The sequence below is a fragment of the Equus przewalskii genome, chromosome 24 (genome assembly GCF_037783145.1).
Source record: "Equus przewalskii isolate Varuska chromosome 24, EquPr2, whole genome shotgun sequence".
Classification (NCBI taxonomy): domain Eukaryota; kingdom Metazoa; phylum Chordata; class Mammalia; order Perissodactyla; family Equidae; genus Equus; species Equus przewalskii.
Genome location: NC_091854.1, coordinates 10,190,606 through 10,210,232, shown reverse-complemented (window position 1 = coordinate 10,210,232; position 19,627 = coordinate 10,190,606). Strand labels below are relative to the sequence as shown.

General features: G+C 40.1%; 1 protein-coding gene and 1 long non-coding RNA gene across 5 annotated transcripts; one reads left to right on the top strand and one right to left on the bottom strand.

Moving 5' to 3' along the window:
- The first annotated feature begins 2,124 nt into the window (after positions 1 to 2,124).
- Positions 2,125 to 11,444, top strand: LOC139079155 (uncharacterized). The gene is made up of 2 exons (XR_011532504.1): positions 2,125 to 2,999; positions 9,905 to 11,444. It is a non-coding gene; the product is annotated as an uncharacterized lncRNA (long non-coding RNA).
- On the bottom strand, positions 6,663 to 19,274 carry LOC103541575 (guanylate-binding protein 5). 4 transcript variants are annotated; one of them, XM_008508413.2, is made up of 11 exons: positions 19,024 to 19,274; positions 16,217 to 16,425; positions 15,558 to 15,685; positions 13,988 to 14,097; positions 13,529 to 13,725; positions 12,918 to 13,160; positions 11,577 to 11,857; positions 10,583 to 10,795; positions 9,718 to 9,820; positions 9,243 to 9,424; positions 6,663 to 7,827 (listed from the first exon to the last, which is right to left on the bottom strand). In XM_008508413.2, the coding sequence occupies exons 2-11, from the start codon at positions 16,404 to 16,406 to the stop codon at positions 7,708 to 7,710; spliced, it is 1,767 nt and encodes a 588-aa protein (XP_008506635.1). In that variant the 5' UTR covers positions 16,407 to 16,425; positions 19,024 to 19,274; the 3' UTR covers positions 6,663 to 7,707. The 4 variants fall into 4 exon arrangements, with proteins under 4 accessions (XP_008506635.1, XP_008506637.1, XP_008506636.1 ...); XM_008508415.2 differs by having other exon boundaries at positions 16,217 to 16,463; positions 19,024 to 19,232; XM_008508414.2 differs by lacking the exon at positions 19,024 to 19,274 and adding an exon at positions 18,747 to 18,942.
- Positions 19,275 to 19,627: the final 353 nt, after the last annotated feature.

Genomic DNA, 19,627 nt, shown 5'->3' with positions numbered 1-19,627 from the left:
TATAAACTAGACCTCAATAAAAAAAATTAAAAAAAAAACATTTAGGGAGTTCATGGAAGAGAAGGATCAAATATATCATTAGGTTTGTCATTATGTATCGAGTCAACAAGCACACCCTGAGTACGTGCTTTGTGCTGAGCACTGTTCTCGGTGCTCAGTGTCCAGGATTCAACAAAATGAATAGAAATTCCTGCCTCATGAAGCTCTATTCTGGTGGGGGAAGACAGAAAATAAATGAAACAAAAAACCCCCAAATATGTGTTATGTTAGGTGATGGGAAGTGCTCTGGAGAAAACAAGCAGGAAATGGGGACAGAGAGTATTGGGGTTTGAATTTATATAGAGAGTATTCTGAGAAAGAGACAAAATGAAGGAGATCTGTCACCTTAATGAGGACAGATTTAGTGAGTCTATGGGCACTGGAGGCAGGCTGGATGGAGGAGTGATCTCGAGAGCAGGCAGAGCTAAAGAATGTGGCTCTCCCTCAGGTAAGGGGAGGGCACATCTGCTAAGGAGGAAGGGGGCAGGAGAGGACCATCAGGAAGGGCTGACTGGAAGGGTACAAAGGGAAGATGAGCCAGGTAAGAGGAACCCAGAGCCATCGAGGGCTGTCACAGCACAGATTCTGGAATCAGACTGTCAGGGTTCAAACCTTAGGTTCAAATCACTTGTTGCCTAAGAGCATGAAAAGGATCTTACCTCTTTAAGCCTCAATGTTCTTATCGATATTATGGGTGGAACAATTATTCCTTCTTAATTCATTAGTATACAGGTGAATAACAAATAGTTTCTTAATAAGCTACTTTTAATTTTCCAGGATGAATATACTATTTCTCCAATGAGCAAGTGAGGCTGTGAGTTCATATGTGTCAATAAGTCCTGCAAGCTATAAAATACCAAGAAATCTAGGGTAACTGAAAATCTTTTTGCAAGAAAAAACATCAATTGGTTTAACAGACTTCCTCTGTACAATACATCTTATTTTACTTTAGCCGTTGGGGGGGGGCAGTATGGAGTAAAACATGAATCTTTTGCTGGTGTGTTACAAGCAGGAGAAATTGAAGAGTTCTTTTCTTTTTTTTTTTTAATGATTTTATTTTTCCTTTTTCTCCCCAAAGCCCCCCAGTACGTAGTTGTATATTTTTAGTTGTGGGTCCTTCTGGTTGTGGCATGCGGGACGCTCCCTCAGCATGGCTCCATGAGTGGTGCCACGTCCGTGCCCAGGATCCGAACCAAGAAAATGCTGGGCCGCCCAAGGGGAAGATGCGAACTTAATGACTCACCATGGAGCCGGGAGTTCTTTTCTTAGAGTTAATATTTCCAAAAGCTTTGGGGAAGAGTAGATGAGATTACAAAGTTTTGGATTGGGGGTTTTTTGTTTGCTTGGGGGTTTTTTGTTTTGTTTTGTTTCTTACTGTAAAGAAGGACTGGGATATCCAAGCAAAGCTTTTAATTCCAAATTAAACAAGTAGAATGAGATAATTCTACTAGATTGTATAGATAATCACCAATTTCCAAAAGTTACTGTCCATAAAAGTTATCTAGAGTAACAATTAAAAATGTCCCAAATTAGTATTTGCAACAAGTACCACGGATAATTCAGATGTAGTTTGTGTACGGACCATGCATTTAAAAAGTGCACGATAGGGGCCTGCTGGGTGGTGCAGTGATTAAGTTTTCAGGCTCCGCTTAGGTGGCCGGGGTTGGCTTGTTTGGATCCTGGGCAGAAACGGTCGCACCACTTATCAAGCCGTGCTATGGCCGGCGTCCCACATGTAAAATAGAGGAAGATAGACACAGATGTTAGGTCAGGGCCGATCTTCCTCAGCAAAAAGAGGAGGATTAGTGAGGATGTTAGCACAGAGCTGGTCTTCTTAGAAAAAAAAAAAAAGGAGAATAAAGGAAATTTTTAAAGTGCATGATAAACAGGAGTAAACTTTATAGTTATTTTTAACAGTTGGTGAGTGTAAACGAGATTGAATTATGCCACATAATACAGCTTTGTAGAACCTATGGAACTAAATATATTTAATATAAAAATAAGCAAGAAACAGTCTTCAGGATTTAACTTGTCTGTACGGTAAGAGCTATCTTTTCTCTGTTTCTCCAATGCCCGGCAGGGGGCAGTCGGGAAATGTCTGAAGAAGGGACGGGTAGTGGGAGGAAACGACACCCCTCAGCACTTCTGCAAGGGGCCTGGATTTTGGTCCCTCATTCCGAGAAAGAACTTATGCCCCCTTTCCGCAGTTGAGAGTGGGATGCACTCCTCCCATGCAGAGCTTTTTATGCAGCCCTGCGGAGATGCCCGAGGAGGAGCAGCGCATTCTCGGGACACGGTGGCCGCGCTGTCGCCTTGCAACCGCCTCTGGTCCAAACGTTCACGCCGAGCTGCCCGGAGCAAAGAGCCCCGCAGGCCGCCCGCCATCGGGCTCCCATGCTGCCTTCCCCCTGCCTTCCCCACCTGCTGGTGTGGGGTCTGCGCCCGCCAAGGTGGCATGTGCACTTGGGCATTTGCTGTTGCGGTGGTTAGTCACTGGAAATGTGCCTGGAAGGTAAAGTTTAGGAGCGAATTTACGTGGCGCGGACGCTGCAGTCAGGGGGCAATTCTCCGTTGCCCTCGCTCGCGCCTAGCGCTCTCCTCCTGCGTCTGGCTCCCCATGATCCGGACTGTTGTTTTTAGAAGCTGAAAATCAAGCCGGATATTACAGCCAACCTGTAATGGGTGGGGATGAGAAGAACTGAAATCGGAGGAGACGCTCTTCTTTTGTGGCTTTAAACGTTGGCGTTTTCAACTATTTTTACCAAGTCCTTTCGGTGGCAAGTCCTCTCGGTTCCTCTACACCTGGCTTTGAAAACTCAGGCCCATCCTTCTTTCACAGTTGCCTCAGGTTTCCTTGGCTCCACAATGAACACAGAGCAGCAGGCTTAACTGTGAGCCAGTAACAGTATATGGAGAATTTTTCACAGCCTGTCTCTTAGAGGTACTTTGTCAGGAAAGAGGTTTGTGGTTTTTCTGTTTCTTGTTCAAATGGGTTTGGGGGGCGGGGAGGGAAGGTTTGGTTTTTGGTAGCTTTTACTTTTATTTTTTCCTTTCCTCTTTCCACACCCTTTTAAAATACTCTGTAGTTAAAATGAGTGCTCTTTTCAAAACAATAAAAATACGTATATGTCTGTGCTTACATAAAAAATCCCTAATATTATAGTCCAGACATAATCACCATGATTTTGTTGCAGAGTTTTCCCAGTTTTTTCTCTACTTATTCTAAGGCATATCTGGATTTTGATATCATGAAGCTTATATTATTTGGGGTTCTGCCTTAATTAAAGTAATAAAAAATAAAACTTCAAAAGTAAATATTAGCAGGTGCTAAGGAGTAACCTCTGGTTCCTTGGTTCTTTGAACCAGTCTTTATAGCACTTTGTGAGTCTGAGTAGTAAGAAATCTCTCCACAGGTCACTTGTCTCTATGCAAAGTCAATGTTCCAAAAGGCAGATGAGCTTTTGTCTTACTTAATCTTTGAATGCTGAGATCACTCTGCCATCTCTGTTCTGTAGATGCATCAGTGATGCATTAAAAATGGCTGCAAATTTCTTGCGCCTCCTTGCATAGAGAGGTAGATTTCATTTCTTCTTGCCTTGGATCTGGACTGGCCCTGTAAGCTATCACTAGCATACAGCAGCAGTGGTGTTGAGTACAAGACTGGGTCTTAAGACATCTTTAGCTTCTGCTTTTGCTCCTTGAAACGCTCTGTCTTGGAAGCCAGCCACCTGAGAGTGCCATGCTTTCCACATTCGTATACAGAGAGCTTTCTTATTCCTAATTCAAATGTTTACTATTCTATGGTTGGTTTGTCCAGTTACTTATAGATGGGTGTTGGGGTTGTTTCTCATTTCAATTCCAAACATTATCTTCAGTGAATGACCTTGTATATATTTTACTTCATACAAGTGCAGAGTTATTTGTAGACTAGTTGCCCAGAAGTATCTGTAATTTGGATAGAAACTGTCAGATTCCCTTCTTTAGATATTGAAACAATTTTCATTTATATTAGTAATATAAAACAGTGTCCATCACTCCATAATCTTGCCAGTGGAATGTACTGTCAAACTTGTGAACTTTGGCCAAGCTGACAGACTAGAAATGATTTCTCAATGTACTTTCAATTGCATTTTTCTTATTATGATGAAAGCAGAGTATCTTTTCATATGTTTATATGCTATTTTATTTTTTTCTGTGAATTGTTTGTTCATATCTTTTGTGATCTTCCCCTCAAGATCCCTTTATATATTTGGGAGAGTAGGTATTGGTGACATTAGTTGCAAATATTTTTCCCAGTGTGCCATTTTTAAAAGAATTTTGCTCATCATTTTCTTTGCCCAAAAGTGAGGGAGGTTTTTTACTTTTATGTAGTCACATTTAACATTACTTTTGTTAATTCATATGTCATCTGAGTTTTGAGTCACATTTCAAAAGGCCCTCCCCTCAGGCCAGCCCAGTGACGCAGCGGTTAAGTTTGCACATTCTGCTTGGGCATGGGGTTCGCCGGTTCAGATCCCTGGTGCGGGCATGGCACCACTTGTCAAGCCATGCTGTGGCAGGCGTCCCACATGTAAAGTAGAGGAAGATGGGCACAGATGTTAGCTGAGGGACAGTCTTCCTCAGCAAAAAAAGAGGATTGGTGGCAGATGTTAGCTCAGGGCTAATCTTCATCAAAAAAAAAAAAAAAAAGAAAAAGGCCCTCCTCTCTATAGATTTGTGAAGAATATATACTCAGTTCCCTCAAATGGATTTTTATATTTTTACATTTTAATTTTTTAAATTAATTTGGATTTTTTCTACTGTATTGTGTGAGGTCTGGATTCGATTTCATTTTTTTCCAAATGGCCATCCACTTGTCTAAACCTATGAAGAAGTCCACCTTTAACCCATATAATTCCCATACAGTCTTTTATTTGGACTTTCTGTTTTGTTGATGATCAGTTTATTCAAGAATCAATACCATACTTTCTCCACTTCTTTTCGGGGATTTCTTTGTCTGTTTTTGTGTTAAATTCTTTTAGACTATTTTGAAACTATGCTTTCTATTTTAATTGTTGTAGCCTTCATTCCTAAATTTTAGAATATTATTCAATATTTCTATATTTTCCTATCTAAGAAAGAGCATATCACAAGATCATGAGTGTCGGGGTCTAGAGTCAAAATGCCATCTGCGGCCTTGCCCTTAGACAATTTATTTAATTCCAATGTTTTAATTTCCTCAACTTCACAAAGAAGAGAAAACAATAACTGTAATAATAATAATGGTAATAAATTATATCACGAATATTGTTAATAATAATTTTAATAAAACTAATAAATATTCATCAAGTTTTTATGAGCAGTAAGTGAATGATTACAGTGCTCATAACTGGTACATAATAAACCCTGAATAAATATTAGCTGATATTAATAGCAATTGATAACATTAATTAATAAAGAAGTTACATTATTTTCCTATTGCTGCTATAACAAATTACTACAAACCGTGGCTTAAAACAACACAAAGTTAATGATCTTACAGTTCTGGAAGTCAGAAGTCTCCCAGGGCTAAAATCAAGGTGTCGGCAGGGCTGCCGTCCTTATAGAGGTTCAAGGAGAGAATCTGTGTCCTTGCTTTTTCATTACATTTATAACTTAGTTGACCTCACCAAAGAAGCACTGTAAAGGACAGAAAATGTGGTGTAGTTCTTGGTAGCTTCGGGACACTGTCAGTGTTCACCTTGAAGTAGCTTTCCTTGTCATTTTGTACCCAATGAGCACCTCTGTCCCATGAGATCAGAATATTTGGGATGAGTGGGAGGCAGGTATGCTGGTAGGGAGGAAGGTTCGTGTTCCACTGGTGAAAGCAACATGTAGGTTCTAAAAGCCTGTAATGTTTTCCTGAGCTTTAATAGGAAAAGTATTAGACTAGAAATCAGGTGCTTTGTAATATGATCCAAGCTAACAGTACCAAGCTTGGAACCTTAGATAAGTAACTTAATTTTGCTTCGTCTCAAGTTGTTTTTTTTTTTAAATCTCTATAAGAAAGGTAGTAAAAATCAATATTTAATCTGAAGATGGAGTTGTTTTTGCAACCGTGAGATTTCCTTGGATTTTAAAATGTATTTTGTTTTATCCTTATGAATTGTACAGCTTGGAAAGGCAGTTACAGAGTATTGTTAGGCAAATGCTCAGGCAGATATGCTGTGGTCTTTAATAGCTTCTGAAGTTCAGCTCAAGTCTAGAAATACAGCTGAGCAGCACTGGGACGTTCAACATGGTAAAAGTCTTCAAGGAACAGAAAACAGGGCAGACATTAAAATTCATCTGCTTTTCTTCCGTAAATAAGGAAATCATATTTTGAGCAACTAAGAAAGTTCAAGTTCCTATAATCGAGCACAACTGGGAAATTCCTTATATGAATAAGTAAGCAATTAAAGGGAAACAAAATAGAACTCTATGTAATGTTTCTATACTTTCTAAAAACTATTTTACTAGAGATAAAACAAAGAAACAAAAAACAAATGAAAGGGTATTTTATTTCCAGCCTTAAAGTAATTCTTAGAGTAATTCTTAATCTCCTTAGGGAAATTCAGAAGGCTTCCCTAAATTTTTAACTATTGAAGAAAATAGAAACAAAGCAGTAGAGTTATTTTTTTTAATTACAGTTATTTATGGTTAAAAATATGTGCAAACAGACATATTTATATAATCCATAGTTTTTGAGAAAAATTGTTAGGCTTTAATATGTGATTACAAAGGTTTAAGATCGTTTAACTTTAGCATTATGAGCAAGCATACATTAAATGAGCCCTATCAGATTTTTTGGCGTATTATCTGGCATTCCTTATACCATTTCTTTACAGGCACTAAAGGATTGTAAAGACAAAATACACAGTTAAGTCCAATATAAATTTTTTCTTGGTATAAAATGTCCTGTTTAAGTCATGCCCTTGTTGAGTGTAACAAGAAGGAAAAGTCTTCTTTAGCCCTCCAGCCTATGACACATTTCCATGCTGGTAGTTCCTGCCATCTTCCGGAGCACGTCTATCTCATTATGACGTTATTTGCTTATAGCTTGGAATCTCTCTAAGCAGAGTGTCCACTGAACATAACCAGGAGTCACATCCTTGCCATACACTGAGCAGCCTCCACCCGGTCGAGAACTACATTGTCCCCACTAGGAAGGTAGGTTAGTTGTCTTTACCATCAATGCCTCCTTCTGATGGCATCTAGCACCTGACTACTTGGCAGGAGTGATGCCCACCTGAGCCCAAGACTTTGGTCAAGTTCCACTTGTCTTAGTTCATTGAGGATACCACCCCCTAGGTCACTTCAATTGTACCCTGAGACTAATATGAAAAATTAGAGGGGTGGCATTGGGGTACAAGAGAAAGCTTCTCCTGATAGAACCAGCCCAATATCACTCCCAAATAGAAGCAATGATAAAATGTCCCTTATTATACATTCATAATCCCTTTAAGGAAGTGATCATCATTTAAGCTACTGAACTATTGAAACGCACATTTTACCAATTATGGGCATCATAACCTTATACTCAGTACAGAAGTTCAATATAATCATTACGAAGTTTATTTAAATGGTGATTGTCTCAAGTTCTATAACTTCTTGTTCCTTTGTGTCTTCAGTGAAAGTGAACAAGAAAAGGAAGTTCTGATGTTTAGCTCTTTAGAGTAAGATACATGTGTCATTGTCTGGTGGGGCCACATTCCTCTGGAGATCCTGGATCTCATTTTGAAGTCTTCTGCTTTCGGCTTGGTGTCTCTGCTTGAGCTTTTCAGCCTCTTCCTAAAGAGTGATAAACAAAACTATAGAGCTTAGCAAAAAGTAATGTCCAGATCACTGGGGAAAGAAAGCTCAAATCATTGACTTTTCCTTACTTATTCTAATCCATCAGTAACAAAAGACAGTTCCTGAATTCCTCCTTTCTGTTCATGTCCATTTTATCTGTCATTTGTGGCTTCCTACTTGTGTAATTCTTCTCCCGTTATCTCCTCTCTAGCTACAGAAACATTGTCATCTCTTGATCCCTGAAATATTGTTGTCCCAAGAATTACATCCTGAGGCCCCTTCCCCCTTCCTTCTTGGGCAATTTGGATCACATCTTGACTTCAGTTCTGATTTATACACAGGGAAATGTCAAATATAGTTCTATGAGGAAAGGCTGATAAAGTGGATACGTAGGTGACAGCCACAATCAGGTGAGGAGTCTGAACCTTAGACAAAGGAATTTGTTCCAGATCTCCACAGTTACAGGACAGAAGTAGAAGGAAAGAGTGAGGAGATCAGGAAAGTCAGATTGAGTATCCTGCCCTTCTGCACGTGGCTGTAATCTCAAAAATGTCTTGGAGCGGTACATGGAAAACTAGGGCCTACAGGTAGACTGGCCCCCTGGGGGAGGGCTAGGGTGTCCTTTGTCTCATAGGGATGCTCACATAAGAATTTCATGCCAGGTTTGCAGAAACAAAAGCATTGCAGATCCCACTCACTGGGGAGGCACTTTGATAAGTTGCCAGACTGTGTGATATTCACATTTAGCTATCTCTTTGGGACCTTATTTTTCTAATCAGAAAATTAGGAACATAATATTTTTGTGTCACACTGAGCAGACTAGATGAAAGAATGCACGTAAAGTACTTTATGTAGTGCTTGGTAAATAGAAACCACTGCTTATTGAGTGATGATAATAATAAAGGACTGGATGAAATAAACTCGAGCGATAATTAAGGTAAGGACAGGAGCGTAGACACAGTAACATGAAATTAATTTAACAAGGTAATCTATGACCAAAGGAAAAGGTTGCTTAGAGCAATTAACAAGATAGCAGTAAAAAGGTAATTATTGTGGATTGGACATGGTCTTGGATTTTATTTAACAAATTGTAGTGCTTATTCTGTGCCAAGCTATTTGTGGTTTCTGCATACAAGTATTGACTCATTTACTTATCAAAATAACCCTATAAAATAGGTGTTATTACCATCCCATTCTCCACCAGTGGAAACTAAGGCATAGTGGAGATTGGTAACTTGCCAAAACCATGTGTTTAGTAAGAGGTGGAGTGAGGATGCTTAGGGGGCTGTCTGACTCCAGAGTCTTTGCCATGGTAGTATGCTGCCTCTTGCCCTTTATCACTGCTTCATGCTCTCATCAGTACAGAGAGGAGAGAGATGATTAAAATCCTAGATGAAATAATTGATGCATACCTGGAGCCGACGTTCCTGGGCCCTCTGATACTGTGCCAACTGGTAGGCTCTGTTCATCACCATTTGTCTCACTTGTTCCTGGTAGAGTCTCTCCCTCTCTTCCATCCTTTGTTGGTTCCACCTTTGAATTGCCTCCAACATTTGTGCTTGAGCCTTTGCAGCCTCTGCCTTCACACGTGCCTCTGAGAAAGAAGAAAATGACGAACATCTTTAGGATTTAAGTACCCCTTCCTTCTGCCTCCAGCTCTTATTTATTATTCCTGCTACTTCCTAGAGAAAATTCCCTGGGGGCCATTTTTCCCTTCCAGGAACCCATGCTGTAGCTGATAGTAATGCCCTGCTCAGGTACATCCTGAGGAGCTAAGAGTCACCTTTGACATTTTTGCTCTAGTTTAGTGATCCCAGGTGAACCAGGCCAAATTAATTTAAAATGTGTAGCAATTTCTATCTTACTTCTCTTCCATTTTCTTCTCACCTTCCATCTCCATTTCCCTCGCAGTGAGAGCCAGGTCTGTCTGTAGGATGGCATTGCTCACAGCCTCCTTGGACTGTAAATATTTCTGCAGAGCTTCCTCAGCCTAGAAACCCCAAAAACATGCAGTTAGAAGTAGGAAATGGTGGTTAGGAATGTTTTAAATCTCTTTATTTCTTTTTCTTCCCAGCATATTTTCCTCCCCGGAAGTGCACAGCCTGCACCTAATGGAACTGTCAGTCAAGCCTCTTCTGTCACAGAGCTGGGCACAAGCTCTGGGCTGGCCAATCAGAGCATCCAGGGCCACTAGATGCAAAGGATTTGGGTACAGATGGGAAAATACTGCAACTTGGGTGTTTAAAGACTGATTTGGGAGCTGGGAAAGATGCTGTCTCTCCCCTGAGATTGAGGGCACAAAGAACTAGCTAAGCTTGGAGCTGTTGGTGTCCTCTTTGCTGTCATGTGGGGTGAGCCTACCTGAGAATGAGGGCAATAGTGAGGAAAACAACAGAAAACTGAAGTGGTGGTGGAAAGAAAGAAGAAAGGGGGAAAATTGATGTTGTTTAAACTCCTGAACGTAGCTATACTTCAACTAAATTCAAACGTTTTTCTTTTAGTTTATGTAAGCCAATGAATTACCATTTTTTCCTGTTAGTTTCAATTATCAGGATTGAGTCCTATGTAACCCAAAATGTCCCTTTGTTTAAATGAATGTTGATAGTTGCAATAAAAGTCTGGTGATTATGGTGACAGTTCAGTTTAACTCCACAGCTATCAGTAGAATATAAATACTTTCTCCCTATCTTCACTGGCTTTTGAAAGAAACCCTTCTGCAATTTCCCACAATTAATACGTAAACTAGGGATACCTGAATTCCTTTCCTGGGCTCCCGATAGTACTTTGCCTTCAGCTCTTCTGTCTTCTGAATGAAGAGACGATACCCACCTGGCTGTGAATAAACTCCCTGCTTCACAGCTCTTTCTAGGGGACTGAAAAGATCCTGAAGTAAAGCTGAGCAACGATCCAGTGATGCCTCCAAGTTCTGTTGATAAAAGTCATCCTGTTTTGCTTCTAGCTGGGTCTTCAAAGGGACAAATGTTCATGGAAAAGATGACAGCAACACTTCAGTATCTCTAGAAATGATGCTCAAAGAGAATCTCTGTATTGTTTCTAGAAACTACAAGACTACAAGCAAGACTATATCCTTTCTACCAAACCTAGAAAAGTTCCAAGGATGATACATGCTAGAAAAAATGGCTTTACTTTTGTGTTTGAAATCTCCTGAAACCCCTTTCTCTTGCTACTTCTGCTTTAGATGTGCTCTTCAGACCACAGGTCTCTAGGCTCATGCCCAAATATTAAAACACAACCTATGGTTTTACAACCATTCCTGGTTCAGTATTATATTGGGCCTGGGATTCCCAATAAGGAGGTGAAATGGAATAATTAGCTAGAATGACATGAGTGTATGCTATTAAACTGGAGGCATAATCTTTTTGTAGATCCATCTGGTAATTCTGTATGCTTGATTAATAAAAAAGGAAAGTTAATTAATACTTTATGAATACAATTTTTTAAGGAACAAGATTACTTTTAAGAAATTAGTCCATGGATGTAACATGGTAAGATGTGTTGTGTGTGTGTGAAAGTTTCAAAATCTATAGGGGCCAGAGTAGTTGCATGTTTATTTGTTTGTTTGTTTTTCAAATAAAAGTGATATCTTGATCATATGAATGATAGTCATTATTTTCAAGTCTGGTAAAAATTATTTTCCTTAAAAGTCCTCATTTTGCCTTTCATAAGAATACTTTGCCTTTTATTGCCTGTAAGCCCCATTAAATAGAGCTAAAGAAATTAATTACCCGTAATTTTTTCTGGAAACTTTGGTTCACATCCTTGAAAGAGTTCTTCATGAAGACTGCAATGGCTTCTTTCTCACTGGCCCTGTGCAGGTCTAGCAGCTCCTGGAGGGTTTCCGTGGGCAGCTGCAGCTTCCGGCCCATCTGCTGGTCATAGTGAGCAATGGCCTTTTGCACTGCTGCTGAGTTCTTGATCTGAGCCAAGGCCAAGACTGAGTTCTCCATGCAGGGCAGATACCCACGGCTGATGGCGTTGACATAGGTCAGCACCAGGCTCTCTAATTCTTCACCCGGGAAAGAGATGCTTGTATTATTTGCAGAGAAATAGAGCATGCTCTAAACTGGGTAATTCTCAGAATGTTAATTTCACAATGCCTTGCCTGAACTCTTCCGGCATTCTGCACAGTGTTCAAGTGGCCCAAATAAGTTCCTTCGGAAAATTGTGTGACCAACAAGCCAAGTCTTTCTTTGGGAAAAGAAAGTGTTCAAAGGAGAAATCTCAAAACCTATGTGATCATCCACATTTCATCCTTTTTCCATTGAGAAATGAGGGAATGGTTATAGAAAGGTATTCATATTCATTTGATTAGAATGCTATAAGCCCTTTGCCTCTTTACTCTCTTTCCCTGTTCCTCAGGTTTCTATTCCCTTCAGAATGCCCTCTTCTCTTCCACTTCAGTATGTAAAGCTGGTGTGAGTGTTACCCTCTGAAAAAGCACAAAGTGAGCAAATTAGACCAGGTGGCCTTTAGTGTTTGTTGGAACTTTCCTGTTGGTCTTCCTAGCCCTTTGCACACTTTTGTTTGCACTCAGCTTCCCTCTAGAGTGTAGCAGTAAATTACAGAGTTCTGAGACATACAGTCTTTAGGAGAAACTGGACCAAGCAGTCTGCTTAGATTTCTTTAAGGGTTCTAGACAACTTGGGCTTCTGTCTGTTTAATGTTTGTGTCAAGTAAATTCCATTTCTACAGAGAATGCATTATCTTCCTTATCTTGTGCCTATTGAAAACTGTGACACGTAATAAGTGTTCACTATACTGGTGGAACAAATGCTGCCAACCCATGTGGGTTAGTCTAACTCCACAGTGGAACATTTATGGGTAGAACTCCTTTAACTTGATGTTTTCTTCAGGTTACATTCCTATTTTATTCTACTTTAGAGGCATTACTAAAAAAGCACTAGAAATAGTTTTGGGAATCTCTGGAATTCAATAAATATGATACATATGATTTTCTTGGTAGTAACTGACTATGCATTTTCAACATTGACAGTAGAAGGAGAAACTTAGAACCATGCCTTATTCTTTATGTTGAATTGAAGGAAAATCCTAAAAAAGGTACTCACGAGGTCCATTGACTTTAATGCCTCCTGAAAGGGTTTTAGTCTTGGAATGCTTGAAGACGTATGAACAGAATTCTGCCACTTGTTGCACAAAGTCAGAATCCAGCTCATCATTATGTAGTGTCTCGAGGTGGGCAAGCTTCTTCCGGTGAGTGGGCAAGTCAAAAATAAAGCATTTCTTTCTTGGAAAGAATTTCTGTATACACTGACGGGGCAAATTGAAATTTTGGAGACTTCGATCGGTGCCTGGAGAAGGAAAAATTAGATTTACTTAGTATAGGATTAACATTCATTTTAATCTATTTCCCACAAATAATTGTGCCTTCCACCTGATGTTATTTATTTCAATACATCTTCACAAACCCTAAGTGAAAAGTTAAAAGGTAACCAATCAGGGAAAGGAAAAAGGAAAAGAAATTCACTCCAAGAACAGCAACATAATACAATTTAACATTGAATCTATTAGTTCACTTTAAGTTAATATTATTAATTATTTCTTTGGTAGTTTAGCCAGGTAAGTAAATATAGGAAACTATAAATTTAACCACTAACTCGCAAGAGATAATTTCTTGTGTTACTTTTCCCCCTCTTTCCAAAACTGAAGTCGCTGTTACCTTGCTTTTGCCTCAGCGAATTCTCCAGGTATTCATCTGCTGTGACGAGTTGCCCATCTGCTTCCAGGGCTAGGTAGAAATCTCTCAGAGTCCACACTAAGTCTGGACAGATGCTCACCGAGTCAGCTGCATCTTCAACCCCACCACCATCGGGTGAGGATACTGTCCTGAGCAGATTTGACAGTTCTGTCACATAGCTAAGACGCGGTTAAGGAAAACTGGTGGAAATAGGGCTGCATCTAAGCCCATAGTCAATTCCATGCCTCCCCATACCTTTGTATTCTCTTTGGGTTGTAACCAATTCCTCATTTCATCGGTAAATATAAGGACTTTTTTTCTTATACTTGTAATGTTTATCATGTTTTCATTTTTGTGTTTGATTCACAGCCTCATAGACACAGCTGGTAAATAGAGGAGTTCTCCCTGGCTTTGGTGCCATCCTGGACCACAAAAGGATACTGCAATAGGTCGATAGCCTGCTGGTCAATTTTGTTCATGGTATTGTACACAAAAGTACTACTCAGCAGTATCGCCAGTGCAAAGATCTGGGTATCATTCTTCTTGTCACCCTAGAAGTCAGAACACATTGAAGTCATTTCTCATGGCATTCCCAGATGAGCAATCATTACAAATAGGCCTCAGACTTACAAATGTCAAATAAGACAAACAAAAATGATTATGAGAAACGCATGAACTTTAAATAGAATAGTTCTGTCATTAGCATTGATAATTTTATATGGAACTATATATTGTTAACTCACCAAGCCCTCTTATAACTAGTTAGGTATTCGCAAAATGGATAGTCAAAGTGAGCGGGGAAACCAGAATACTTAAAATCAAAATTTTCAGTTGTGTAAAACAAAGGTGGCCTAAACACAAAATACATCCATCTATTTTATCAAGTAGTTATCATATACAGGTCAGTTCACATTACTGATCTTATCTAAACTCAAAACAATGCTGTGAGATAGGTTTATAACTACTGTCTCCATCTTACAGATGAGAAAACTAGAGCACGAATTGAGGTTGACCAGTTTGAATTTTGTGACAAATCAAAAGCAAAATGAAAACATAAAAAAAAGGAAATTCCAGGGAAAGATGCAGTTGTGTGCTGGAGCCAGCTCATACCAGCTCACGAGAGCTGACTGTGTACATCTTGTCAGAAGCTGAGTTAGTGACTTCGCTTTGGTAGCTTGGAGTCAGCTGCGATGGGAGTATTTCGAAAACTGGCAAGTGCCACAAATCAAAGCTCCTCCCTCCCCCATAGACTGATAGTTAAACCAGCATAGAAGTGGAAAAAGCCCATGTATCTACTGTTCAAATGATAAGATAGATACGACCAAAGGGAAAATAAAAGATTAGGGGAGACTTACTCTCGCTTGTCAAAGTCAGGGTCTCAAGGCCAGAGCCCTGATTTGAACTCAAGCTTCTCTGACCCATAGCCCACTGCTAAGCACTATTCTCTGCAGGATCAGCCTCCTAACAGCAATTTTAATTGCAAAACCTTTCTGCATTTTGGTTAACTACACATCAACCAAATGTGTAGCCCAGCTCCACGTTAGTGTGGTCTCTCAATTATGATCTGGCTTATCAATATATTTTTCTCACTTCAGATTTCCAAACTTTAACTATTAAAAATAGAAATGGAATGGGGGTGGCCCAAGGCACAGTGGTTAAGTGCGCACCTTCTGCTTTGGCAGACTGGGGTTCGCTGGTTCTAATCCCGGGTGCGGACATGGCACCACTTGGCAAGCCATGCTGTGGTAGGCATTCCACATATAAAGTAGAGGAAGATGGGCACGGATGTTAGCTCAGGGCCAGTCTTCCTCAGCAAAAAAAAAAAAAAGAGGAAGAGTGGCTGTAGATGTTAGCTCAGGGCTAATCTTCCTCAAAAAAAAGAAAGAAAAAATAGAATGGGAGGAAAAAAAGATATACACTAGCCAAATGAAAGTACCAAAATAAAAATCTCCCTGTGTATAGAATGTTCAGAAGCAAGGAGGCTAATCAAAAAGGAGTCCCTGTTCCTTACCTTCTCTACATCCCCGAGGCCCTCGGTGTCAAGGAGAACTAGAGTGTGGTTTGGCTTCTCGGGATGAGGCACACACCACATCCAGATCCCCTTGGTGTGAGACTGCACCGTGGATCCAACTGAGAAGCCTGCAAGGGGAGTGGAGAGGTTGAAATAGAGGAGGGGGTCTGGAAGCTGGAGACTGTTGACAACCGAGCTAGGGTTGAAGGGAAGCAAGATGAGGAGGTGGCAGAGTGTCTACCCAGTATTGATCTGAGTTACAACAGAGGCATGGGGAAAATAAGAACATCAAGCACTGTAGGTTGGAAATTTAATGGCTGTTTTTACAAGAATATCATGCTACCAAAATTTTAATAGTTTTTAATTACACGTATATAAAAGTTATTTCACTGATATCTTACTCCTTATGATTGGAAAATATTATGCTTTTTCCAAGAAGATAATAAGGAAAAAAAAGAAAAGAAAAGCAAAGAGGTGATATGTCAGGTATAGACCTTTGCCTTTTATCTCCCAGAAGATAATTAGCCAGCTGTGGCCCAAACATTAGCTTTCAATATTCCTCCCCATCTTCCAACTTTCTCTCTTAGCATCACCATGCTCAATGTCAGCAGTGTGAGTGCACAGAAGGGGCTCGGCAGAGCTCTGCTGGTGCCACTCACCCTTTTGTTTCCCAGCCAGCTTGTTCATCAGGTAGGATTTGCCTGTGCGGTAGAGGCCCACGATAGCCACCACCACCACAGGCTGTGTAATGGCAGACAGGATCTTCAGAGCTTTCGGATTAGCCACTAGTTGCCCTTTGGTGTTCTCAATGAGGCACAGGGGTTCTGGCATGTGGATCTTTTGGGCCATGTCCAGGGTGTGACCTTGTCTGCAAAGGAAGAGATGGGATGGACTGGAATTTCCAGTCTTCAAGCAGAGAAAGTCATTTCACTTCCTGAAGCTGGATATATACTACTCAGCATGGCCTAAGTTTCTGAAGAAATTTTAAAAAAAGACAGCAAAGAAGGTCATTGTACAATAAGTCCCAGGCCCCTCAGAGGTAGACTATAGTCTACCCCACTGTTCTTAAATATTCAGTGGCCATATAGAAAACCATTTCCTGAGTGCTGGTTTGAATCTGACTCTTCTCCATTGGCTTTTGGCTTCTTCTGTTTCTTAGTTTTTACCTCCCTAAGTCCCCAGCTTGAACCTTTATGACCACTATTCGTTATATTACACGTCTTGCTTTTATTCCATATCAACATGGTTTTCTCTAATTTAGGGCTAGTAAAAATCCACCATCTACTTGACTTTTACTTTCACTGAAATCCTACAATGAAAAAGTCTGGATTCCATTACTAGGGCTATAAAAACTCCTTTTTTAAAATTGTAAAAACCTATTCTCCCTCCTTACTTATAGCCAATGCACTGGAGATCATCCAGGTGACCGACAAATAGAACAGAAAGTGCTTGGGAGCAGAGAATAGGAGATCCTTTGCAAATGGCGTAGCAACAGGTCATGGGAGCCAGGGAATGCCCAGGCCAAGCCGGAGCCAGAAAGAGGGGATTCTGCGAGATTTTACAGACTCAAATGCCAGGTCTATTTTTAGTCTAATCCACTTCCAAAGCAATATTGGCACCTTATATTTGTAGAGTTCTGGTTGGCTGATTTGTATATAGCAGAGGTCATAATCAGTTTTAGATTACAAAGATATGAGGACCTGGCAGTGATGATCTATAATTAACTAGAAAAACAAATCTATTTGCAGATATTGGGGGCTTACAATCTCTTGTGCTTTGACATGATGTCACTAATGGGAGAGGGAACTTATTTGTCTAAATTTTCATACCTCCTAATGAATAATGTTAGAGCTGTGTATCTATATTAATAAAAGTACAGTCATCCCTCAGTATCTGCTGAGGGATTGATTCCAGGACCCCTGAGTATACTGACATTCGCAGATGCTCACTTCCCTTAGCTGGCCCTCGGTATCTGCAGGTTTCACAAGCATGGCTGGTTGAATCCTTGGACTTGAAACCCATAGATATGAAGGGCCAACTGTATTCTACACATTGTCCCCAAATGTTATCTGGATGACATCTTTAATGCTTTTAGGAGAGCCCAATCTCCAAAACATCTTTGCAGATTCAATGTGTTCCAGCCCCATACGTAACGGTTGCTCTGCCATTCATAACTCAGTCTGTGATGTGTGCACTGAGATGCATTCTCCCTAACTGTTAGCGTCCCATGAACTTTTCCAAATAAAAGCAATTCAAGAACACATCAAAACACAAACACAAATATAAATTTTGGCTTTGAAGTCAGGGAGACTTGATTTCCAATCTCAACACTGCAACTGGCTATCTGTGTGACCTTGGCATTTTACTCAACACTGCAAGCCAGTTTTAGAAAAATGGAAGTAATTAAACAAATATTTATTTACATCAGAATAAATGCTAGCTTAAAAAGGAGAGAGAGCAGCAGCAGAGGAACAAAAGATGTAGAGACAGAAAGCACGAGAAATAAAGGAGAAAAGCGTCAGATGTGCTAGTGATGGGGTTTCTAGAAGAAAACATCGCTGTTTTCAGCCATACAATTCTAGTTGGGTTTTGTTTTATTTTCATTGTTTCTTTTTGCTTTTGTTTTGTTTCATGATGTTTTGGGTTTGAGTTTGGAGGAAGAGAAGGTTCTTCTCAAGGAGATCAATGGAAATCAGACAAGAAGGAAATGCATGAAGCCTGTGCTGTGATAAGAAATTCAAAGGAGAGAATTCCAGAGAGTAAACAAAGCCACCAGACAATCTTGAGGGGTCAAGTTGAGCAACTGTGGTATTAAGTGAATCGTAATAGTGGAGGCTCCATAGAGCGGGAGAAGCAGAATCCAACACAACAGGCCTAGTGGAACGAGGGGGTGCTGGGAAATCAAAAGCTAGTTGACTCAGGGCTATTTCTAAAGAAAGAAATCTATCTCCAAACAACGTACAAGACCCTAACTAAAACTGTATAGCTATTTTCATGAAACCTCTTCATTCAGCATTCTGAGTTTCAACTTTTTTCTTTTTTTGCCCTTAACAATATAACCAAGTTATTTATATTGCACCTCATTCACTGCTGTTTCCCATGAAAATATTATAGTCATAGTTCTTAAAATTTTCAGGCTGCAGTTTGAACTAACTTAATCAGGTTTTGCCAAAGACAAAGGCTACTCACGTGGCAATTATGATCCTTATAGATCAGAAGGTGGCAAAGGAAGAAAAATGTTCTTCAGACTCAAACTCTTGGTTTAGCCTGCACACATAATTGTGTCTAATTCAGCAGTAAGCAAATGTAGCTGGCGCTTCATGAATTCTGCTGCCTGACACCACGATTTACTCTTTAATGAGGTCTGATGGTCTATATCAGGCTCAGCTGCACCCTATCATGGACAGACTATTTTTAAAACGTGCTGACGCTTATGAATCTTTCTCCATCCTTGCCCCAATCTTACCTTAACTGTGAAATCAGTAGCAGAGATCTTTTAGAGCTGGTGAGAAAGCTGCTTGGATGAGAACTTGGTAAGAGTTCCAGTTCTGCTCCTTACTTTGGCTGTGTTCCTCTCTGACATACTTCCTTACCCCTCCTGGGGGTTTCTTTTCTCTCCACCACCACCTCTCTGCACTGAGAGCGGAGGATTAAAGTGAAACACAAACTAAAAGTGGAAGAGGTTTGCCAAAACTGAGGATGGGAAACTGAAACTGCAAGGCAAGGTCAGCGATTAGATGGCTCTACGGGATTTTTCTGAGTGTTGGCTGCGTTTGTTTGGCCTGATTTCTCAGAAACCGCATGTTGTTAGTGAAACAGAACTTGGAGATCGTTTGTAATTTGTGTCTATTCCAAACTGTCCTCAGGCCTGTGAGAAACCATAGTAAGTCCACAGTTACAGTGAATATAACCCCAAAGTACCTCTGAATTATGTGAATATACCACGTTTGTCTGTTTGTTTTTAAGGAAGCAGCCATCCTATGCAATTTAAGTCATCTCTTGTGCTTAGCATTTAGGGTTTTTGATACAAGTTTCTTCGATAAAACTTGTTTGACACAATAAATTGCTGT